Below are 17,498 nucleotides of genomic sequence, written 5' to 3' on the forward strand. Positions count from 1 at the left end.
ATTCTTTCTGAAGATGTCAACGTTTTCGGTAAGTTCAGGGGCAAAATGCTAAATAATTTAAATGTGTATATGGGAGAGAAAATGCTGTAAGTAAGCATTTTAAATACTTGATTTGTCTGTGCTTTTACCTGCCTTTTTACATTGGTGACAAGGTCCTTTTAACCCTATTTTTTTCTGTGGTCACAAAGACAGGAAGTAAAGGCAAATCTCTGCTACAGGCACATAGAGTAGGCAGGGATACACACACTTTATTTTTATTGAAGTGAGAAAAGAAGAGAATATCTTTCTTCTTTAATGCTGCTGATGTTCTTGTTAAGAAAGGAGTTTGTCACTAAGACATCATGTAAAGCTGAACAATCTGATGTTACATCACTAATGTCCAATAATAAAGGGAATCCATATACTAGCTCTACAGCAGTGGGTGATTCAAATTACTGCATGCAGTAATAAGGTTCCCAGAAACTGGGTGATCATTGTTCATTCTTCTCAATTATCCAACTTTAAAAATCATCCCAACTAAATTATCTAAAAGAAATATTGGAGTGGATTTTTTTGGCTTATAGAATATTGTTCAGCACTGTAGATGTGTATGACAGAACATTCACACTTATTCAGTGAAATCAGTGTAATTTGTTAAATAAAAGATCATTCTGCAGTCAACTTGAGCATACCTTACTAGTGTCTGTTTACTGCTTTATACTATAGTATGTGTAGTATACATATTGCACATACGGAGATTGCATGTGCCAACTGGTACCTAAGATGAAACTTGCCATCCTCAGCAGCCAGTAGAGGAAGCATTGATTAGTACAGCAGCTTTAATTGTAGTGATATCCAGAGTCTAACAGTCTCCTGCAGCATACCTTTAATAAAACCTCTAGCATCTCACTGGTCTATGAATACCTCCAGCAATATGTCAGCAATCTCTGGCCAACCACTGTAGCACTACATATACTGAACATTAGTCCCCTTGGGGAAGTTAGGATATGTTAGGGGTTGTAGTTGAGTACCCTAAAGCTAGCAAATAAACCATCACTGGTAAAAGTTATATCCAAAATCTTTCTAGTAAATCAATAAAAGGAAAACTATTAAGTTCATATACAATATGTCTATTTGTAGAAAGACATAATAAGGGGTTGATTTACTAAAGGCAAATAGACTGTGCACTTTAGCAAAGAGCAGTTGCACTCTGCAAGAGTTGCTCCAGAGCTAGTGCTAGTGCTAGAGCTTAGTAAATGAGCAGAACCTCTACTGACTCTCATCATCAAATCATGTGCAAGAAAAAATGCATTTTTTAAATTTTCCGTGCATGTGAGCGGGTTTTCTTTGCAAAGTTAAGCTTTACCCCATTTACTAAGCTCTGAAGCAGCTGCAATCTATTTGCCTTTAGTAAATCAATCCCAACAGGCTTTGCCTGCTGGAGGTAAGCATGAACAGATGAACTACATAAACTATCATTTATTACATAGAATGGTGCACACATATGAACCCTTTAACACTAAAACATCTTTATCAACGTAGGCCATGGAATACATTTGACATAGTAATGCTTGACTGTGATATTTATATTTACATATCATATGCCTATCATAAATATATGTTAGCTTCCGATGATGGTAAGAGTGAAACTAAGATGGGAATCGTGCCTGAATAGATTCATGGGCAGCTCAATCCACATTTTTCATTTTGATTAAATTCTTTCAAACTCATGAATAACTCACTAGCTAATTTTTAATAGAAGCCCTGTTTAAAAAAAATTCTAAGTGATATGCCTTAGTATATGAAATATTTAGTAAGTGCAACAAGATGTGTAGAGAATGTAAACAGTATAAATGTATAACCACTAAATTAACGGTGGATATAATGAGCTATTATTGATAGAATGCTGTCTCACAGGGTAGCTTTCCAAAATTAGGCCTTCACTTCTCCCCCTGTCCAAAGACCTCATTATATCCCTGGAGGAAATTTTACCCTGCAAGGGAAAAATACTGCTGGACATTCATGGCTAATAACCACATTGAATCTAATGACCTTGCTCTAAATCATGACCTTTGTAGGAATAACTGAAAACATTTAAATGCAGAAGTAACATACTTCATCCTCTGCAATGAAATGTAATGTTAAATTTTCAATTTGAATCAGTTAAATACATTCCAGGATTATTAAAAAAGAGTGTGCAAACTCTCAAATTTTTATTTTCGAAAGCCTAGAAAGCATGCTGCAGAGAAGGACCCTTGCTCTCTCTGTAAAAGCAATGGTCTTTCTGCAGAAGTCAGACACACCCCCTGCTACTGTATGTCACACCTATAGCTGTTCAATCAGGAAAGCTCAATCTTCCCACTGATTGGAGAACTCTGACAGGTGGTGTGTTTTAGGGTTCTTCTAAATGTTGACAGGGGAAGGGTTTTTTCTACTTTGCCTGTGGCTTCTTTCTAAAGAAAAAGTACTGTAGAACCTTTTGTTTTGATGAACCTGAAATGTATAACAAACACACACACACACACACACACACACACACACACATATATATATATATATATATATATATATATATATATATATATATATATATATGAAAGCTTTCTTTTATATAACTTAACTCCTATCATCTATTCATCCTCTTATATTCGTTATGTTTTTTTGACAGCTTGTGTTAACTATATCTCATCTTAACTATTTTCTTTCTATTTCTAAGTTTCACTTCAATACTAGGTCTTTTGATTATTATTTCTTATTGTAATACTGTTTTTGAACCTTTTTATTTAGACAACTGTCCATTTCTAATTTCTTGTACCCTGTACTTTACTGATATGCTGCCTTTTTTGTATCTTCTTCTTTTTTCTTTTTTTTTAATTATGTTTAAAAAATATTGCACTAAATACAACTGCGTTGAACTCCAAACCTACTCTCAGCATTAACCACTTGTGTAGCTTACTCAGGGGAAAGTGCAGTGCAGTAAAGTTTTTTCTGTGACATGTTAGGTGCATGAACATTATTAAAGTGGTATTAAACCCCAAAATAAAAATGTTTTATACTGTGGCTTACCAATTATTTTTCTTGTACAAGCATTTTAATAGAAAAAGTAAAAGGTACAAGGCATAGAGTCGGAGGGGAAAAGCTCCCCTCAGGAACAAAATAGAGAGTGGAACACAAAACAAACTGTGGAGATAGTAGGGACACAGCCCCAATTTTCTAAATAATGATAACATCAGTAAAAAATTAAGAACCAGTATGTGATACATCATATAGCCAATACAAGGTGAGACAGTGGTGAGCTATGGACCTGAAACATGCAGTGGGCTGCTCCCATGATTGGGGACTAGTTACAACAGATGTTGGGAATCAGGTTGAAGTCAGGCTAAACATGGCAAACTAGGAGTGCCTGATCATGGACCAGCAAGTAGATATATGAATTCTGGGAGGAGATCCCATTGAGGAGAATGAGTAGCTGGAGAACAACCAAGAAGGAGAACAGAAAAAGAGGAGGAAAGAGGAGAAGGCATATAAAGAAAGAAAGAACAGAAGAAAGAAGAGGAGTCACCGGAAGGAGGGGGGTCCGGTGGCTGCATGTAATCAAAATTAGGAAGGGAGTGACTTAGGCACAGTGTAGAGAACTGTCAAAATTGGAGGGGAGAAAGTGATCTTCCCAAGGTTGCCAAAGTCTTTCATATTTAGCTACCTTACTAAGGAGTACAGCATTGACCTTAGCATGGATCATCGCTCTAGTAATTCTATTGGTGTATAGCTGGGAGGTTTGCCAGGCCTTTGCGATCGCTTTCTGCGCAGCTGTGGTGACCTGCAAAAGCAATTTGAATTGGGGTCAAGGTAGCTTACCAATTCCTAAATGTAGTGGCTGCATTTATTTTTTTTAGGCTTTTTTGTTATAGTCACATGAGGATTCTGTCAGTAAGTTTTTTTGTCTTTCAACTAAGGAGACCAAGCTGCAATCATAAAACCTTTAAAAAAAAAAATGTTGTACCTGCTTAAAAGTGTAAGATTCATGTTGTACAAGTCCATCTAAATCTGTTATTATATTAAGCACTACCCTTTCTCCAGTTTGAAAATGTTGTTCAAAAGTGTCTCCATTGCCTCTCTATCTGGAGTGGAGACAGCCTAAAACAGGAAGTGTGATACTGGCTAGATCAACATGTGACAATAACGAAAAAAAAAAGCCTTAAAAAATTAAATTACTTTAGCCATCACATTAAAAATTGGTAAGCTGCAATATATTATCCTCCTTAGTGGTAATTCAGAGTGTGCCTCAGGGTGAATTTTCATTACCAAAAGTGGTATCCCCAAGCCTTACTAGGGATTGCATCGCAGGATCTAGCTAAAGTTACTTACCTTGTCCTCAGGATCCAGTAATGTCTCCCCGTGTGGGGGCTGTGTCCTTCGCTCAATCTATTACTGTGCCGGGCTCCATTCCCTGCGAGCATCGCAATGCATGGGGACAGAGCCCGGCGCTAAATTCAAAAAGTGTAAAAAAGCATAACAAATACAGTACACTGTAATCTTACAGATTACATTACTGTATCAAATAATTTCACCTCCTTTTTGTTCATAATGCTTTGTCCAGTGCCCTGCATGCAGTTTTATAATATATACTGTTCTTTCTGCCTGGAAACTTGAGAATGTCCATGGCAACCATAAAGTTTCCTTTTACGTCAAAAGCTGTTTTAGACCAGCTAGAAAACAGGGATAGTAAATTAGAATCACTTGCAATTGAGCGATAGTGATTAGTGAGGGAATTTGTCATCAAACACTGAAATTAACAACAGTGACAATTCTGTAACTGAGCAAATTTCAGTGTTTTTGATTTAATTACATTATTGAATAAGTGTACGGTAATTATTATTACATTATTATTTGCTATAATTATTTATAAATATTTATTCTATTATATTTATGATTTTGTCTTTCAAACTTTATCATACCCATGATGCCTACTAGACTCTTGTTTGTACAGATTTAAGTGTATTGTTCCTAAGAATTACAGGCCTACAATATAAAATGCCAAATATCCATGCAAAGCAATGTACTGCTTCAGCATCAAAATTCAGACATAATCGTACTGCCAGGGAGGTTAAATGTTTGTTTTTTGGGTTTAATACCACTTCAGTGTTAGGTCAATGCTTTGGTACAATAATACATTTGTTACAATTGCCTATCAGACAAAATGTATTCAACAATTAAAACTTCTGAACTAACTTTTATACCAAAGACTACAAATCTGTCAGACCTATATCTTTGAACATTCACCAAAAAAAAAAAAAATCATCTTTAGCAATTACTAATATTATTGCATAGGAAATTCAATATTATCTGTGTCTCCTTCCTTCTTAAATGCTCATCAGTCATTTTGCTTGCGGATCAAAGAAGGGCTAAGTGAATTCTGGGAAAATCATTCACTGCTGCTTAATAGAAATGCAATGTCTTCTACTTAACAGCAAGATGATTTTAAACATTAAGCCATAATGTTGTAGTAAGTGCATGGAATGATGTGACAATAAGTAATGGTGATACGGTATCATGTTCTGCCTAATTAAACACTGTATAATAAAGGATACTGCAATGTTAATGAGCAATATGCCAGATAATTGGATGGCATCTTAAGCTTGTTTGTACGGCACATATTACTTGTGCAGCAGTTTTTTTTTGTGTTTTGGATAAATAATAGTAATAAATTACTTTTTAAAGTTGTGGGAAGACTAGACTAATAGTAGCCAGACATATTTTGACTTGTACTGCTAACAAGTTAATTGGCAAAAGATATGCATCTACGAATCTACAAATCAAAACAGAGAGGACCTAAAATGTTGGTTCAACATATTTGAATAGCAGATATGTACAACTTTGCTCTTAGTGAATGTTTCCTTTAAGTATACCCCCCTCCCTGGGTTTTCCCATGAAGTTATGCGACTCTAGTTGGGAAGAGCCTGTGAGGTCACCGGTCCACCCTTTTCTTTGAGCTAATTTGTATATATATGCCTGTATCCTGTTATTTACCAGTATAATGCATTATAAAAGTTGAGATTTAATTAATGTGCATCCCTGGAAGCAAAATAAGACAACAACCTATTTCACGTAGCACAGCTGACATATCCTAGTTACTAAAAGTATTTAGCAGAGTCCATTATAGAAATATATTCATGTCTTTATTTTTTGAGACTACAGCACTATTTTTAACAACTCTCACAACCTTCTAGTACTGCAAACCAGATAACCAAAGTTTTAGTGACAATTAATAGTATCTTAAACAGAAAAAACAAATTTTGCCATACATAAGTTAGTTTGCACTACCTACCTACATGATAATGTACGTTCAGGATTCTGTGTGGCTTGTAAATTGAGCAACCACAGTGAAGCTTTCCTAAACATGCAAATACTGTATTTTCAGGGTGTGTTCAACTCTTTTGGAAGCACATTTTTTTTATTAATTTTATATGCTGTCAGTTGCCATGTAACCAGAAGTAGAAACTTTGTTTCAGAACCTCCATCTGTACTTTTATAACTTAAAGTAATTTAGAAGCAGAACTCTTGAAGCTGCTCTTTGCATGAACAAATAATTTAAAGCAGCTTGCTTCAGCCAGAATTTCTGCTACATTAGTCATATTTGTCACAGGAAAAGTAATCATCTATCAGGACACGGACCTGATGAAAACATTTTAAATGATCTTATGTTCAATATACAGTATAACATATAAAAAGAAAGTATGTGCTACTGAAAATCTTTTCACCTGTTAAGCTGTTCTTTCTTACTTGCAGGATTGAACTGTTATTGCTTTGATTCGATTTCAATACATAATGAATAGAGGAGTTTAATTGCATCAAATGTATGGTATCACATTACAGTAGTGAGTGTAAAGCCCACCTAATTTGATTATTTTTTAATAAAATATTTGCTACCTGTGCTACGTGCAGCTCACTCAAATATATATATATATATATATATATATAGACAGATATATATATATATATATATATATATATATATATATATATATATATATATATATATATATATATATATATATATATATATATATATATATATATATATATATAGTGTAAAATAGCACAAATAGCATTGTATACGTAAAGTATTGTTGTCACTTTGGTATCTTTTTTAAAATTAGTTGCTTGTCCCATATGATGGCTAAGAGTCAATGAAAGGGGTTGAAAAAATTTGTTTCAATTTAAATTGCTTTAAAAAGTAGCTTGATTAAAAAAGTGAAAAAGAAAAAAGGCTGCTTTATGGATCATTATAAGTTATGAGATAAATCATTAGAACAGATAAACATGTATTAATTAAACTATGTAGAATTTGCTGTACTATGAAAATGAATTGCAAAGATTCAAGTCTTAAATTTAAAAATGTAAATGTTATTTCTAACTTTAACTTATTTGCTCAATTTTATTTTTCTAATTGTTAAACAAAAACAATTATGTACCAGGGATCTAAGCCTCATATAGAATTGGAAAATGTGTTCATATTTTTTTTTTTAATTTTCACCACACAGCAAAATTAAAAGTAAATATAAAACAACGACTTTTTCTTTTATATGGATGGGCATTTATTTCACAAAAAAATCTCCATAATTCAGCTGCATCCCAAATATAAATGTGTTTGCTGCATATTTAAAAGGACAATGCCAATATTTTACCTGTAAATTAAGTTTGCAGTATCCTAAAAGTTTCAAGAAAGAATAGTACAAAATTAGGACAATGCTCAATAAGAAAATTATTCAATATAATTAGTGAGGAAGAATGTATTATCGATGCAAACATTTCTTCCAAAACAGACCTTAAAATAAAATATGTACATCATAATTAAATCCATGTTTATGGCCATTGTCAGTGATTGTCTTGTCATTTCATGCTATGACATATCTGCTTATTAATTATTTATTTATATTATATTACTTTTGAAACTTTTTGAACCCCGTTTCATTCCTGGGGATGGTTTTATGGTGCAATATTCCAATATTTTACATCTTGAAAGTGTTAATTTAAAGAAAAAATGTTTTGATACTTTTAGCCATGATATGACAAACATAAGTGACCATGGCCTTAATGAATGGCTTTTTAAAAGGGTCACAATAAAATAGCATAGATACCTCTATGAGTAACACCTGCAAGCTCTTTAGTTCTTTCTATCTGTACAGAATTTCTTGGCCGTCTTCGTAAGCTTTGTGTTTGTGCTGTTGGTGAAGACTGTAGGTCCATGATTATGCTTGATTCCAAAACATGTTCAACGGCTTGGACCAGGATATCTTCTGTATGGCTTTTGTTGGGGGTAGCAGTTAAACAGGATACAGTAACATCAGCAGATGTGAGAGCAAGTGTTACAGCACCAGGAGTAGCCTCAATTTGCTCCTCCAACTCACCGGTGGTAGTAGCAGTAGTTTTGCTGAAACCTGTGGGACACATAGTGGCACTGGATGCTAACTTTTTCTTTTAAATGTTGCATTTACCTAAATATTATATATTTTTTTTCATAATAAAACGTCTAAAACTATATTTTAATGAAGATATATGGCATGGAGACAAAATGAGAACTATGACTATTATGAATTTAATTATGATTCTAAAATATATCATCAAGTAAGTGTTAAATTTGCTTCTAAAAACATTTCGTACAAACTTTCTATTGCTGTTAATTATTTATCTACTGTAACATGCTTGTCAAGCATGATGTATAAACGTATTAAAAGCAATTTCCAAAAATGTTAATGGTTTACATTAAAAAAAAAAAAACTGCATCAAAAAGTTTGAAATTACTACATTTAGTCCTTGTATTAACTATTTACAAATAACTGTCAACATGTGATATACTAGGAACATAAGGATCTATTCACCAAACCATAATACACACTGAATTGTATGTTATTTACTATGTTCATTTGCCTAAAGGTTTTAATGCAAAAAATCACCTGATCTTTTATGTACTATATTTCAATTTCTTGTGGTATTTTGTAAATAAAGTAAATACAAAATAAATGGCATAGATTATGATTACTCCTTAAAAATGCTAATCTCTGACTGGAACTAATTGTCAGTTATATGAAATCTCTTTTTAGGTAAGCACAAAATTTAACTATTTGATATAGAGAAAAATATATAACAAAAACGATTCATAGAAGCCTACCATACCCACACTTAACAACTGTATTTTCATTCTCTCCATCAGCTCATCCCTTAGAGTTATTACCTTTTGTTTCAACTTGACCCTCCCTTCTAGATTGTAAGCTCTAACGAGCAGGGCCCTCTAGTCCCTCCTGTATTGATTTGTATTGTAAGTGTAGTGTCTGCCCTCATGTTGTAAAGTGCTGTGCAAACTGTTAGCGCTATATAAATCCAGTATAATAATAATAATAAAAATAAAAAAAGAGGCTTGCACTAGTTAAATAACAATGTCATGAAAAAAAGTAATATTTCTAAACCCCCATAATATTGATGTATGTGAATTGAGCATTGATTAGAAAATTAATGCAATGTAAAATAACAACACTGTCAAAATAACAGCTTAGTGAATTGACACAACTGTTTCAATAGTAAACCTTTTCTACACTACTCTAATATACTGTAGCATAATAAAAGACTGACAAGGTAAATCTATTAGTTTTAAAGGCTTGTATGGCAAGTACTATATAACTAATATATTACTGTATACAATGGAATACATAAAGCAAAATAATGAGCTGATTTTGAAGTTACTGTAGTTCATATATGTATAATTAAATCTCTTTTGGGATGTGCCCAATGGGCTGTCAACTGAATGATGCAACAGGCTGTCAGAGGATGTCTTATAAATTGGTCTAGCTTTAAAGAAGAGCAGATGACACATTTGAGAATCACTTGAAGCCAGTGACCCCATTCTAAAAGTCTGACCTGCATACAGTATTTATTTAACCTCCTTAGCGGCAATCAAGCAATTGTGACTCAGGGTGAATTTTCACTACCAAAAGCGGTAACCCCAAGCCACACTCGGGATCCCATTGCAGGATCCAGGCAAAGTTACTTACTTTGTCCCCAGGATCCTGCGATGTCCCCCGCTGTGTGTGCGAGCCGTGTCTCTGTTCGATCTATCACAGTGCCGAGCTCCATTCCCTGCAAGCGTTGCGACACACAGGGACGAAGCACAGTGCCAAATTCAAAAAGTAAAAAACACACAATACATACAGTACACTCTAATCTTACAGATTACATAACTGTATCAAATTATTTCACATCCCTTTTTGGCCCTAATGGTTTGTTCAGTGACCTACATTCAGTTTTATATTATAAATACTGTTCTTTCTGCCTGGAAACTGGAGATTGTCCATAGCAACCAAAAAGCGTCCCTTTAAATCAAAAGATGTTTTAGACCAGCTAGAAAACAGTGATAATAAATTAGAATCACTTGCAGAATTGAGCGATAGTAATTTCTGGGGAAATCCATCATCAAACATGGAAAGTTCAATTCTGCAACTGAGCAAATTTCAGTGTTTTTGATTTGATTACATTATTGAATAATAATAATAATAATAATAATAATACTTATTATTATTATTATTAGTATTATATTATTATTATTATTATTATTATTATTATTATTATTATTATTTGTTATAATTATTTATAGTTATTTATTATATTATAGTTTATGATTTTGTGTTTCAAACTTTATCGTACCTGGGATGTCTACTAGGCTCTTGTTTGGAGAGATTTAAGTTTTTTATTCCTAAGAATTACAGGCCTCCAATATAAAACACCAAATTTTCATGAAAAACATTGTACCACTTTGAGCATCAAAAATCTGACATAATCATACCACCAGGCAGGTTAATGTGATTGTGAATAAACAGACCTTGTTCAAAAAGAAAAATTTTAATTTTAAATGGAACCTGTCAGAATGGAAACATGGGAACTGCCATACGCAACTGTGCATACTTATTCTTTCTTCACTACTTGGTGAAAATGTCTGCAACCAGTGTATGCATATTAAGTAGAGATGGATGAATGGTTTGACCCGAGCGTGAGTTTGGGCCAAACATTTGCCTGTTCGGCTGTTTGCCAAAAACCCAAATTTGCAGGGTGTTCGCTAGGTGTTTGCCCCCCAATGAACACCCTACAATGCACAATGCACAGTGCTGCCCAGTGTAATTCTGTGTTCTGATTGGGCAAAGCTTTTCCCAATCAGGGTGCAGTGTAGGCTGGTTGTTAGGGAGCAGGGCCAGGAAGCTGGCTGTGGTGTCCTTAACAACCAGTCATCAGCTGTTTGTGATATATTTAATCAGTGCTGATGCTGTGCTTTTGCACATTTTCAGGTCCCTCTCAGCCTGGGGAACTGGAGAACTGTTGGAAGCACTGGCTAAGTGTAGCTCCTTTTCTAAAACATACAAGCTTCAGAACAGAACAGCAACTTTGGATACTTAGGAAGAGCTGCTGGTTCCAGGGAGTGTGGGAATAAGTCTAGCGAGGAGGAGAGGGTACAGGTGACTGCACTAACACCACTGAACTGCATAGGACATGTGGCAATACCACCACCTCCAACAGTGTGCCTTTCCTGCAACTTTCCCTGCCACTAGACTGACATAGTGTACCATGAAGGAAATGTAGTATCCCTAGCCTTGTTTACTGGACCAAATACCCATGGCCATGTCTACCCTACCATTGGCAGTATGTTGCAATGGCACAGACACATTAGGTTCCCCAAACTGGTGGATGGCAATCAGGCATGTACTGGCCATAGGGACTAAAGGGAGTTTCCCTGTGGGCCGATGGCTCAGTGGGCCGGTTTCAGTGACAGCCAGTGTCATCGCTGGGGGGTGACTTTTGGGGCTATAGCCCTGAATCTGGGGCCCATAGCCCCGAGTCAGTCCAGGAGTCCCCAACCACAGGGCCCCGAGCCACTACCTGCCCTCTTTCTGGTGACCCTGATGTAAGGAGGGGCTCTCTGGGGAACCTGATGTAAGAGAGAGGCTCGCTGTGGACCCAGATGTAAGGGGGGGCTCTGTGGGGACCCGGATGTAAGGGGTTGGCTCTCTAGGGACCCTGATGTAAGGCAGATGATCTCTGGGGACTCTGATGTAAGAGGGGCTCTCTGGGGACCCTGATGTAAGGGAGAAGGCTATATGGGAACCCTGGTGTAAGGGGAGGCTCTCTGGGGACCCAGATGTAAGGAGGGGCTCTCTGGGGACCCAGATGTAAGGAGGGGCTCTCTGTGGACCCTGATGCAAAGGGGGCTCTCTAGGGGCTTTTTGGCACAATTGCGTACAGTTTATATACTGTTTTTTGCGTGTTTGCAAAATTAAAGTGGTCCGGTCTGGATGAAGTCCAGCGCCAAATTTTTGTCCCAGTCCAGCCCTGATGGCAATGATGGCTTTCCAGGCAAAATAATGGCGGCTTGGTACCTGCCACTGTGGTGTAACAAAAGCACACATAAGTAGGCTGATTCCATGAGCTATTTTTTTTTTCCACTTCAGGAGCAGATACAACAGAAAAGTCCCACATTGCAGAACTGAAGATAGCAGTAGTCTGTACCTCTGGGCAGTTGTGCCAAATTGAATGGGATGGCTACTCCCGCCAATCTCCTGCAAGCTGCCCCTTGTTGCCTTATAAGGAGTTTATGAGTAATCTCCATTAGCAACTGGGAATATATATATATATATATATATATATATATATATATATATATATATATATATATATAGTTTAGAATACGATTCAAGATTAGTGTGTATGAAATATTGCTGTTGGTAAAGGGTTACCTATCTACATGTAGATATATGACAGGCTTTGGCCTTGAGAATATAATTCATTTAACAGTTCCTTTTGACTTGCAGGAATGTTAGGCACGTGTGTGTTATGGGAGATGATATGCTATTTACCTGCCATAAGTTCAAATGCAGGGAAGAGATACCATCTGAGTTGAATACTGTAGTGGAAGCTTGATGGGGCTGAATTAATTAGCTGGATAAAGGCCTTGTAGCCCCCTGTGTTAACCAACCCTTTGTTCACTTCAAAGGCTGTTTGATACGCTGAGAATATTTATTTGATCTGTTCAGGAATAAACAATTTGCCCCGGCTATGACCATGCATAGTTAAGTGCCCCATTCAAGAGAAGGTGATGATGAATTAATTTCTCTTTAAACAAATAATCTCCCCAAGAGAGGAGGTACTAGTGAGGCACTGAGCTATGTTAAATTAAGCGGAAGGGCAAATTGTACAATCTTGGAGGAGATACACCCAGAGGGAGGAGAGGGGTAACAGAATTACCAATGGGGGGGCCTGTTCAAGTCAATGAGAGATGGGCCTATATTAGTGGGGAAATCCACACAGAGGAGGGGAGTCATGAGTCTGATGTGGGCCTAAACACATCACTACCGGTAAATATCAGGTCAGCTCCCAGCACTTAATGTATACCTGCTTCTCATATGTTTGTTTGTTTGCTGTTTGTATTTTGATGAATATATTCTGTATTCTTTTATTTTAACCTAATATTTTCTTCCTTGATGTAGACTATAGATAGATGGTTGTGTATTAGACATTCAACTACTCACCGATAAATGTTGTTATTGTGTTAAACCTTTCACTCTTGGTAAAAGAACTCTCATTTAACACACATCATATCTTTAAGATATTAAATCTTAAATATAATAAACGGTAACACCCTTAACTAAATCCTCCCTTGTTGATGTTCTGCCTCATCTTCAGAGCTTTCCTTCTCTCTGATTGGTGCCATTCACAGATGATCTGCCACCTTATAATCCTCCCACACTCATTTCTGTAGCTTATTTCACAGTAAGTTATAATGGTTAGATTCATTACTAGCTCTTTCTGTTCTCTACCTGATGTCCCCTTACTGATATATGGTTGAACCCTTTTCTCGCTCTAGTGCCTTTTGGTGCCATTTTCCTAATCCTTAATATCTGAATGGAGAAATGATTGCACATAACCAATATGATCCTCCTGCAGAAGGTCAAGAATTGTGTGATCAAATAATTACTCCAATTCCTCCAATTTGTGGAGGAAGGATTATCAGAAGAAGAGGAGGAGGTACAAGGCACATTAGTAGCACTTGCAGACAGCTGGCTGCTCTGAACCTAGGATGGGAAGAGAAGAAAGATTTTGTCAGTCATGCCACTACTTCCTGCACATGCAGTGGCTGTATAGCATTGTCACGTAGATATAGAAAAGGCAAGCATGCCCTGACCCAAGATATCGCAGCCTAATCACTCACTGCCTTGCCCTGCAGAACCCACTCACCTACTTCATTTGCATTCAGAACTTCTGCCTCTGACTTCATGACTGCTTTTAACCTTTTTAATAAAAGGAAGCTGTGGCAATAGGGTGGTAAATATGTAGGGGTTTGGTGCACAGGCTATTCACTGCACAAGTATGCAGTATGTAGTGCTGAAAACAAAGAGCAGCTTTGTGTCAGCAATAAGAGTGGGCAGTGTTTGGCCGTAGGTTTTCCCCCTGCAGCTATACTTTCAGTGTACTGACTATAATAAAATAAATAAATATAAAATAATGCAACTGGCTTCTCAGTGTCTGGGAGGATAAAGATTTTTTTGACAAAGGATAGAAATTCCCGTTGTGCTTTACTTCTGCTGTGTGCAATCCAATCAAGGCATCAATAACAAAAAATACAGAAAAACAAATACAAAAATAAAAACAATAAAAAGAAGGATGGGAATCTGTCACTTTGGGACAATTCAAGTAAGGACATTTTGATTAGATTATACATTTGATTAGATTATACAGTTAGGAGGAATTTAGGTAATAGTGTAGCTTTGCAGCTCCAGATGCCAGTTGATGTCCACTGCCACCTTGAGCAGCACTGTCCAGCCAATGTACAATATTTATGGCTATTGATAAAACGTGTCTCACCTCTTATATTGTGGCCTTACCAATCTGCTTGCACACTGTCCAGCCACTGTATATTATTTTTGGCTACTGTCTCTCATGTGAAACGCTTTAATATTATTTCAAGATTAAACTTGCTGGGACTATCCCTCCTTTATTTGGGTCTAACCAAACTGATTACATACTGTATAGCCATTAAATAATAGTAATGCCTATTGTCTCTTAGATAATACACAATAATTGTTTATTGCAATTTTACTGCCTTGGCCCTTTATTTTTTCTGACTTCTAGTTCTAGTGCTCATTATATTGCTCATATGCTGTCCTGATGTGATGTCATTTCTACCAAACAAATGCCTGAAATCTGTATTCTGAAATATCTGGGATTAGTAGGGGATGCAGGAGATGGGAGTGAATTTAGGGTTATGGTTTTGAAGTGTCCTTCATTTTTTATTTCTTAAAAAAAGTATACATAAACCTATCAATAGTTTTTAGATATGCTTTGCCTGCTACTTCCAGCAGTTAATACAGGCCTATTACTGCTTGATAAAAAAATCAGTCACAGCCAAAACTGTCTAAAAAGTATTTTTAAAACTGAAATGAATCAGATTGGTGTGCTGCTGTTGCTTTATTTAAGCCAAGCTAAACTGAAAAGTTAAAAAATCAGTTGCAGATACAAAATTTGTACTGCCAAAAAATGGTGTCGCTAATGCTGTAACATTGGTAATACATAGCTTAAATGCATCTCCCAAACATACAACTTAAAAAAAAGGGGTGCATCTTTCATGTTGCCCTCAAAATTGCATTAAATGGACCCTCTCCTTGATGTGCAGTGTTTTTAATTATTTATTTGCTTTATTAAATGTCCTCTGTGACTGTGCCCTGATTTACAACTATTTTTTAAGCAACATCTTACCCATTGGCCTTGAAAATGGCCAGCACAGTATCATGACCCCTCCATTGACTCCAATCGAGTTCTCAGCCAAGTTCAGATTTTGTGGATTTCAAACAGGATTTGACAAACCTCCGCTAATTACTAGTTGGGACACTTGATATACCAATTCTTGTTCCAGTCAATGGTGTATGAAGTAGTAAAGATGGGATAATGATTGCAATGAATTCACTTGCTTATAAAAAACTGGTCAAAAATGATAGCCTCACTGCAAAAACATTTTTTTATGACAAGTATCACTTAAGTAAAACAATATTTCCCAAGCTTCCCACACAGTTAAAAAGCAATTGTGAAGGTCAATTGACATTCAGGTAGGATGGTACTAAAATATGTACAGTATTTACATTGGACTATTGACTTGGTATTCTTAACCACTTCCCACCCGGCCAATGCATATATACGGCCGGGTGGGAGCCGTCTACTCCTGACAGGCCGTTCAGGAACGTCCTTCAGGAGTAGCGGGATCGCGCGCGCGCGCGCTCGCGCAGCGGCGCGATCCCGATGTGCTCGTGTCACCCGGACACGGCACATCTCAGATCGGCAGGAGGGCTCTGTGATTGGCCCTCCTGATCACATGACGGCCGTGTCCAATCACGGCCGTCATGTGATGTAAACAAACAGCCGGTTGCTAGGCAATCGGCTCTCCTCTCCTCACACGGAAGTCACCGCTGAGGAGAGGAGAGCAGAACGCTGCAGCCGGCTGATGATCAGTGAGTATGGGCTGCTTTTTACAGCTTTTTACTCACTGATCATCAGTGTAGTGTAAACACACAACACACCACACAGTACAAACACAGTCCCCACATATGTCCCCAAAACACACATGTCCCCAAAACATACATGTCCCCAAATAATAAAAACACATGTCCCTAATAATAAAAACATGTCCCCCACATATGTCCCACTAAAAGCACATGTCCCAATGATTATCTGCACACATATGTACGTGATCACCTGCACACATATGTACATGATCATTTGCGTACATATGTCCGTGATCACACAAACCAATTATTATACACTTAACGGAATTTTTTTTACCAAAAACATGTAGCAGAATACATTTTGGCTTAAATTTAGGACAAAATTTGATTTTATTGGATTTCTTTTCAAATAGAAAAAAGAAAATATTGTTTTTTTTCCAAATTTCCGCTATTTTTGCGCTTATATCGCAAAAAAAAAAAAACGGAGTCGTGAATAAATAACACCAAAATAAAGCTCTATTTGTGCGAACAAAATGATAACAATTTCATTTGGGTACAGTGTAGCATGACCGCGCAATTGTCACTGAAAGCGCTAGAGCGCTGAAAGCTGAAAATTGGGCTGGGAAGGAAGGGGGTGAAAGTGCCCTGTATTGTAGTGGTTAAAGATTCAGTCAGATTCAAGGAAAAGCAAGATTTTTTCAAACACAATCTTTGGTTTGGTAAAAAAACATTATTCTAATATATATTTTTTAAATGACAGGGTCAGCAATTAATAGTTAAAAGTTAGTCTTATGTTGTGTAAAAATCAGCTTAGTTGTCGTCTTTTCAAACAATTAAGCCAACTAATTGTAAATGTTTAAAAAAAATGTTATTACCTTCTTTGGATCTGAATGAAAAATTATAATGGTAGTGGGAACTTTCATGGAATAATAGTAATCAGTATATGATTTTTGCTATGCCTTTATATTAAAAAAGATATATGTTTAAGCC

At 36.3% G+C, this 17,498-nt stretch overlaps 1 protein-coding gene across 1 annotated transcript in view; it reads right to left on the bottom strand.

Moving 5' to 3' along the window:
• CSMD3 (CUB and Sushi multiple domains 3) overlaps positions 1-17,498 on the bottom strand; it is a 1,166,690-nt gene that overhangs the window by 871,509 nt on the left and 277,683 nt on the right. The window contains exon 6 of the mRNA XM_077493847.1: positions 8,118-8,417. Within this exon, the coding sequence (XP_077349973.1) occupies positions 8,118-8,417 (300 nt within the window). The remainder of the gene's footprint in view (positions 1-8,117; positions 8,418-17,498) is intronic.

The sequence above is a fragment of the Lithobates pipiens genome, unplaced genomic scaffold, assembly GCF_037356315.1.
Source record: "Lithobates pipiens isolate NorthernLeopardFrog02 unplaced genomic scaffold, aLitPip1_a1.2 Scaffold_19, whole genome shotgun sequence".
Taxonomy (NCBI): Eukaryota; Metazoa; Chordata; class Amphibia; order Anura; family Ranidae; genus Lithobates; species Lithobates pipiens.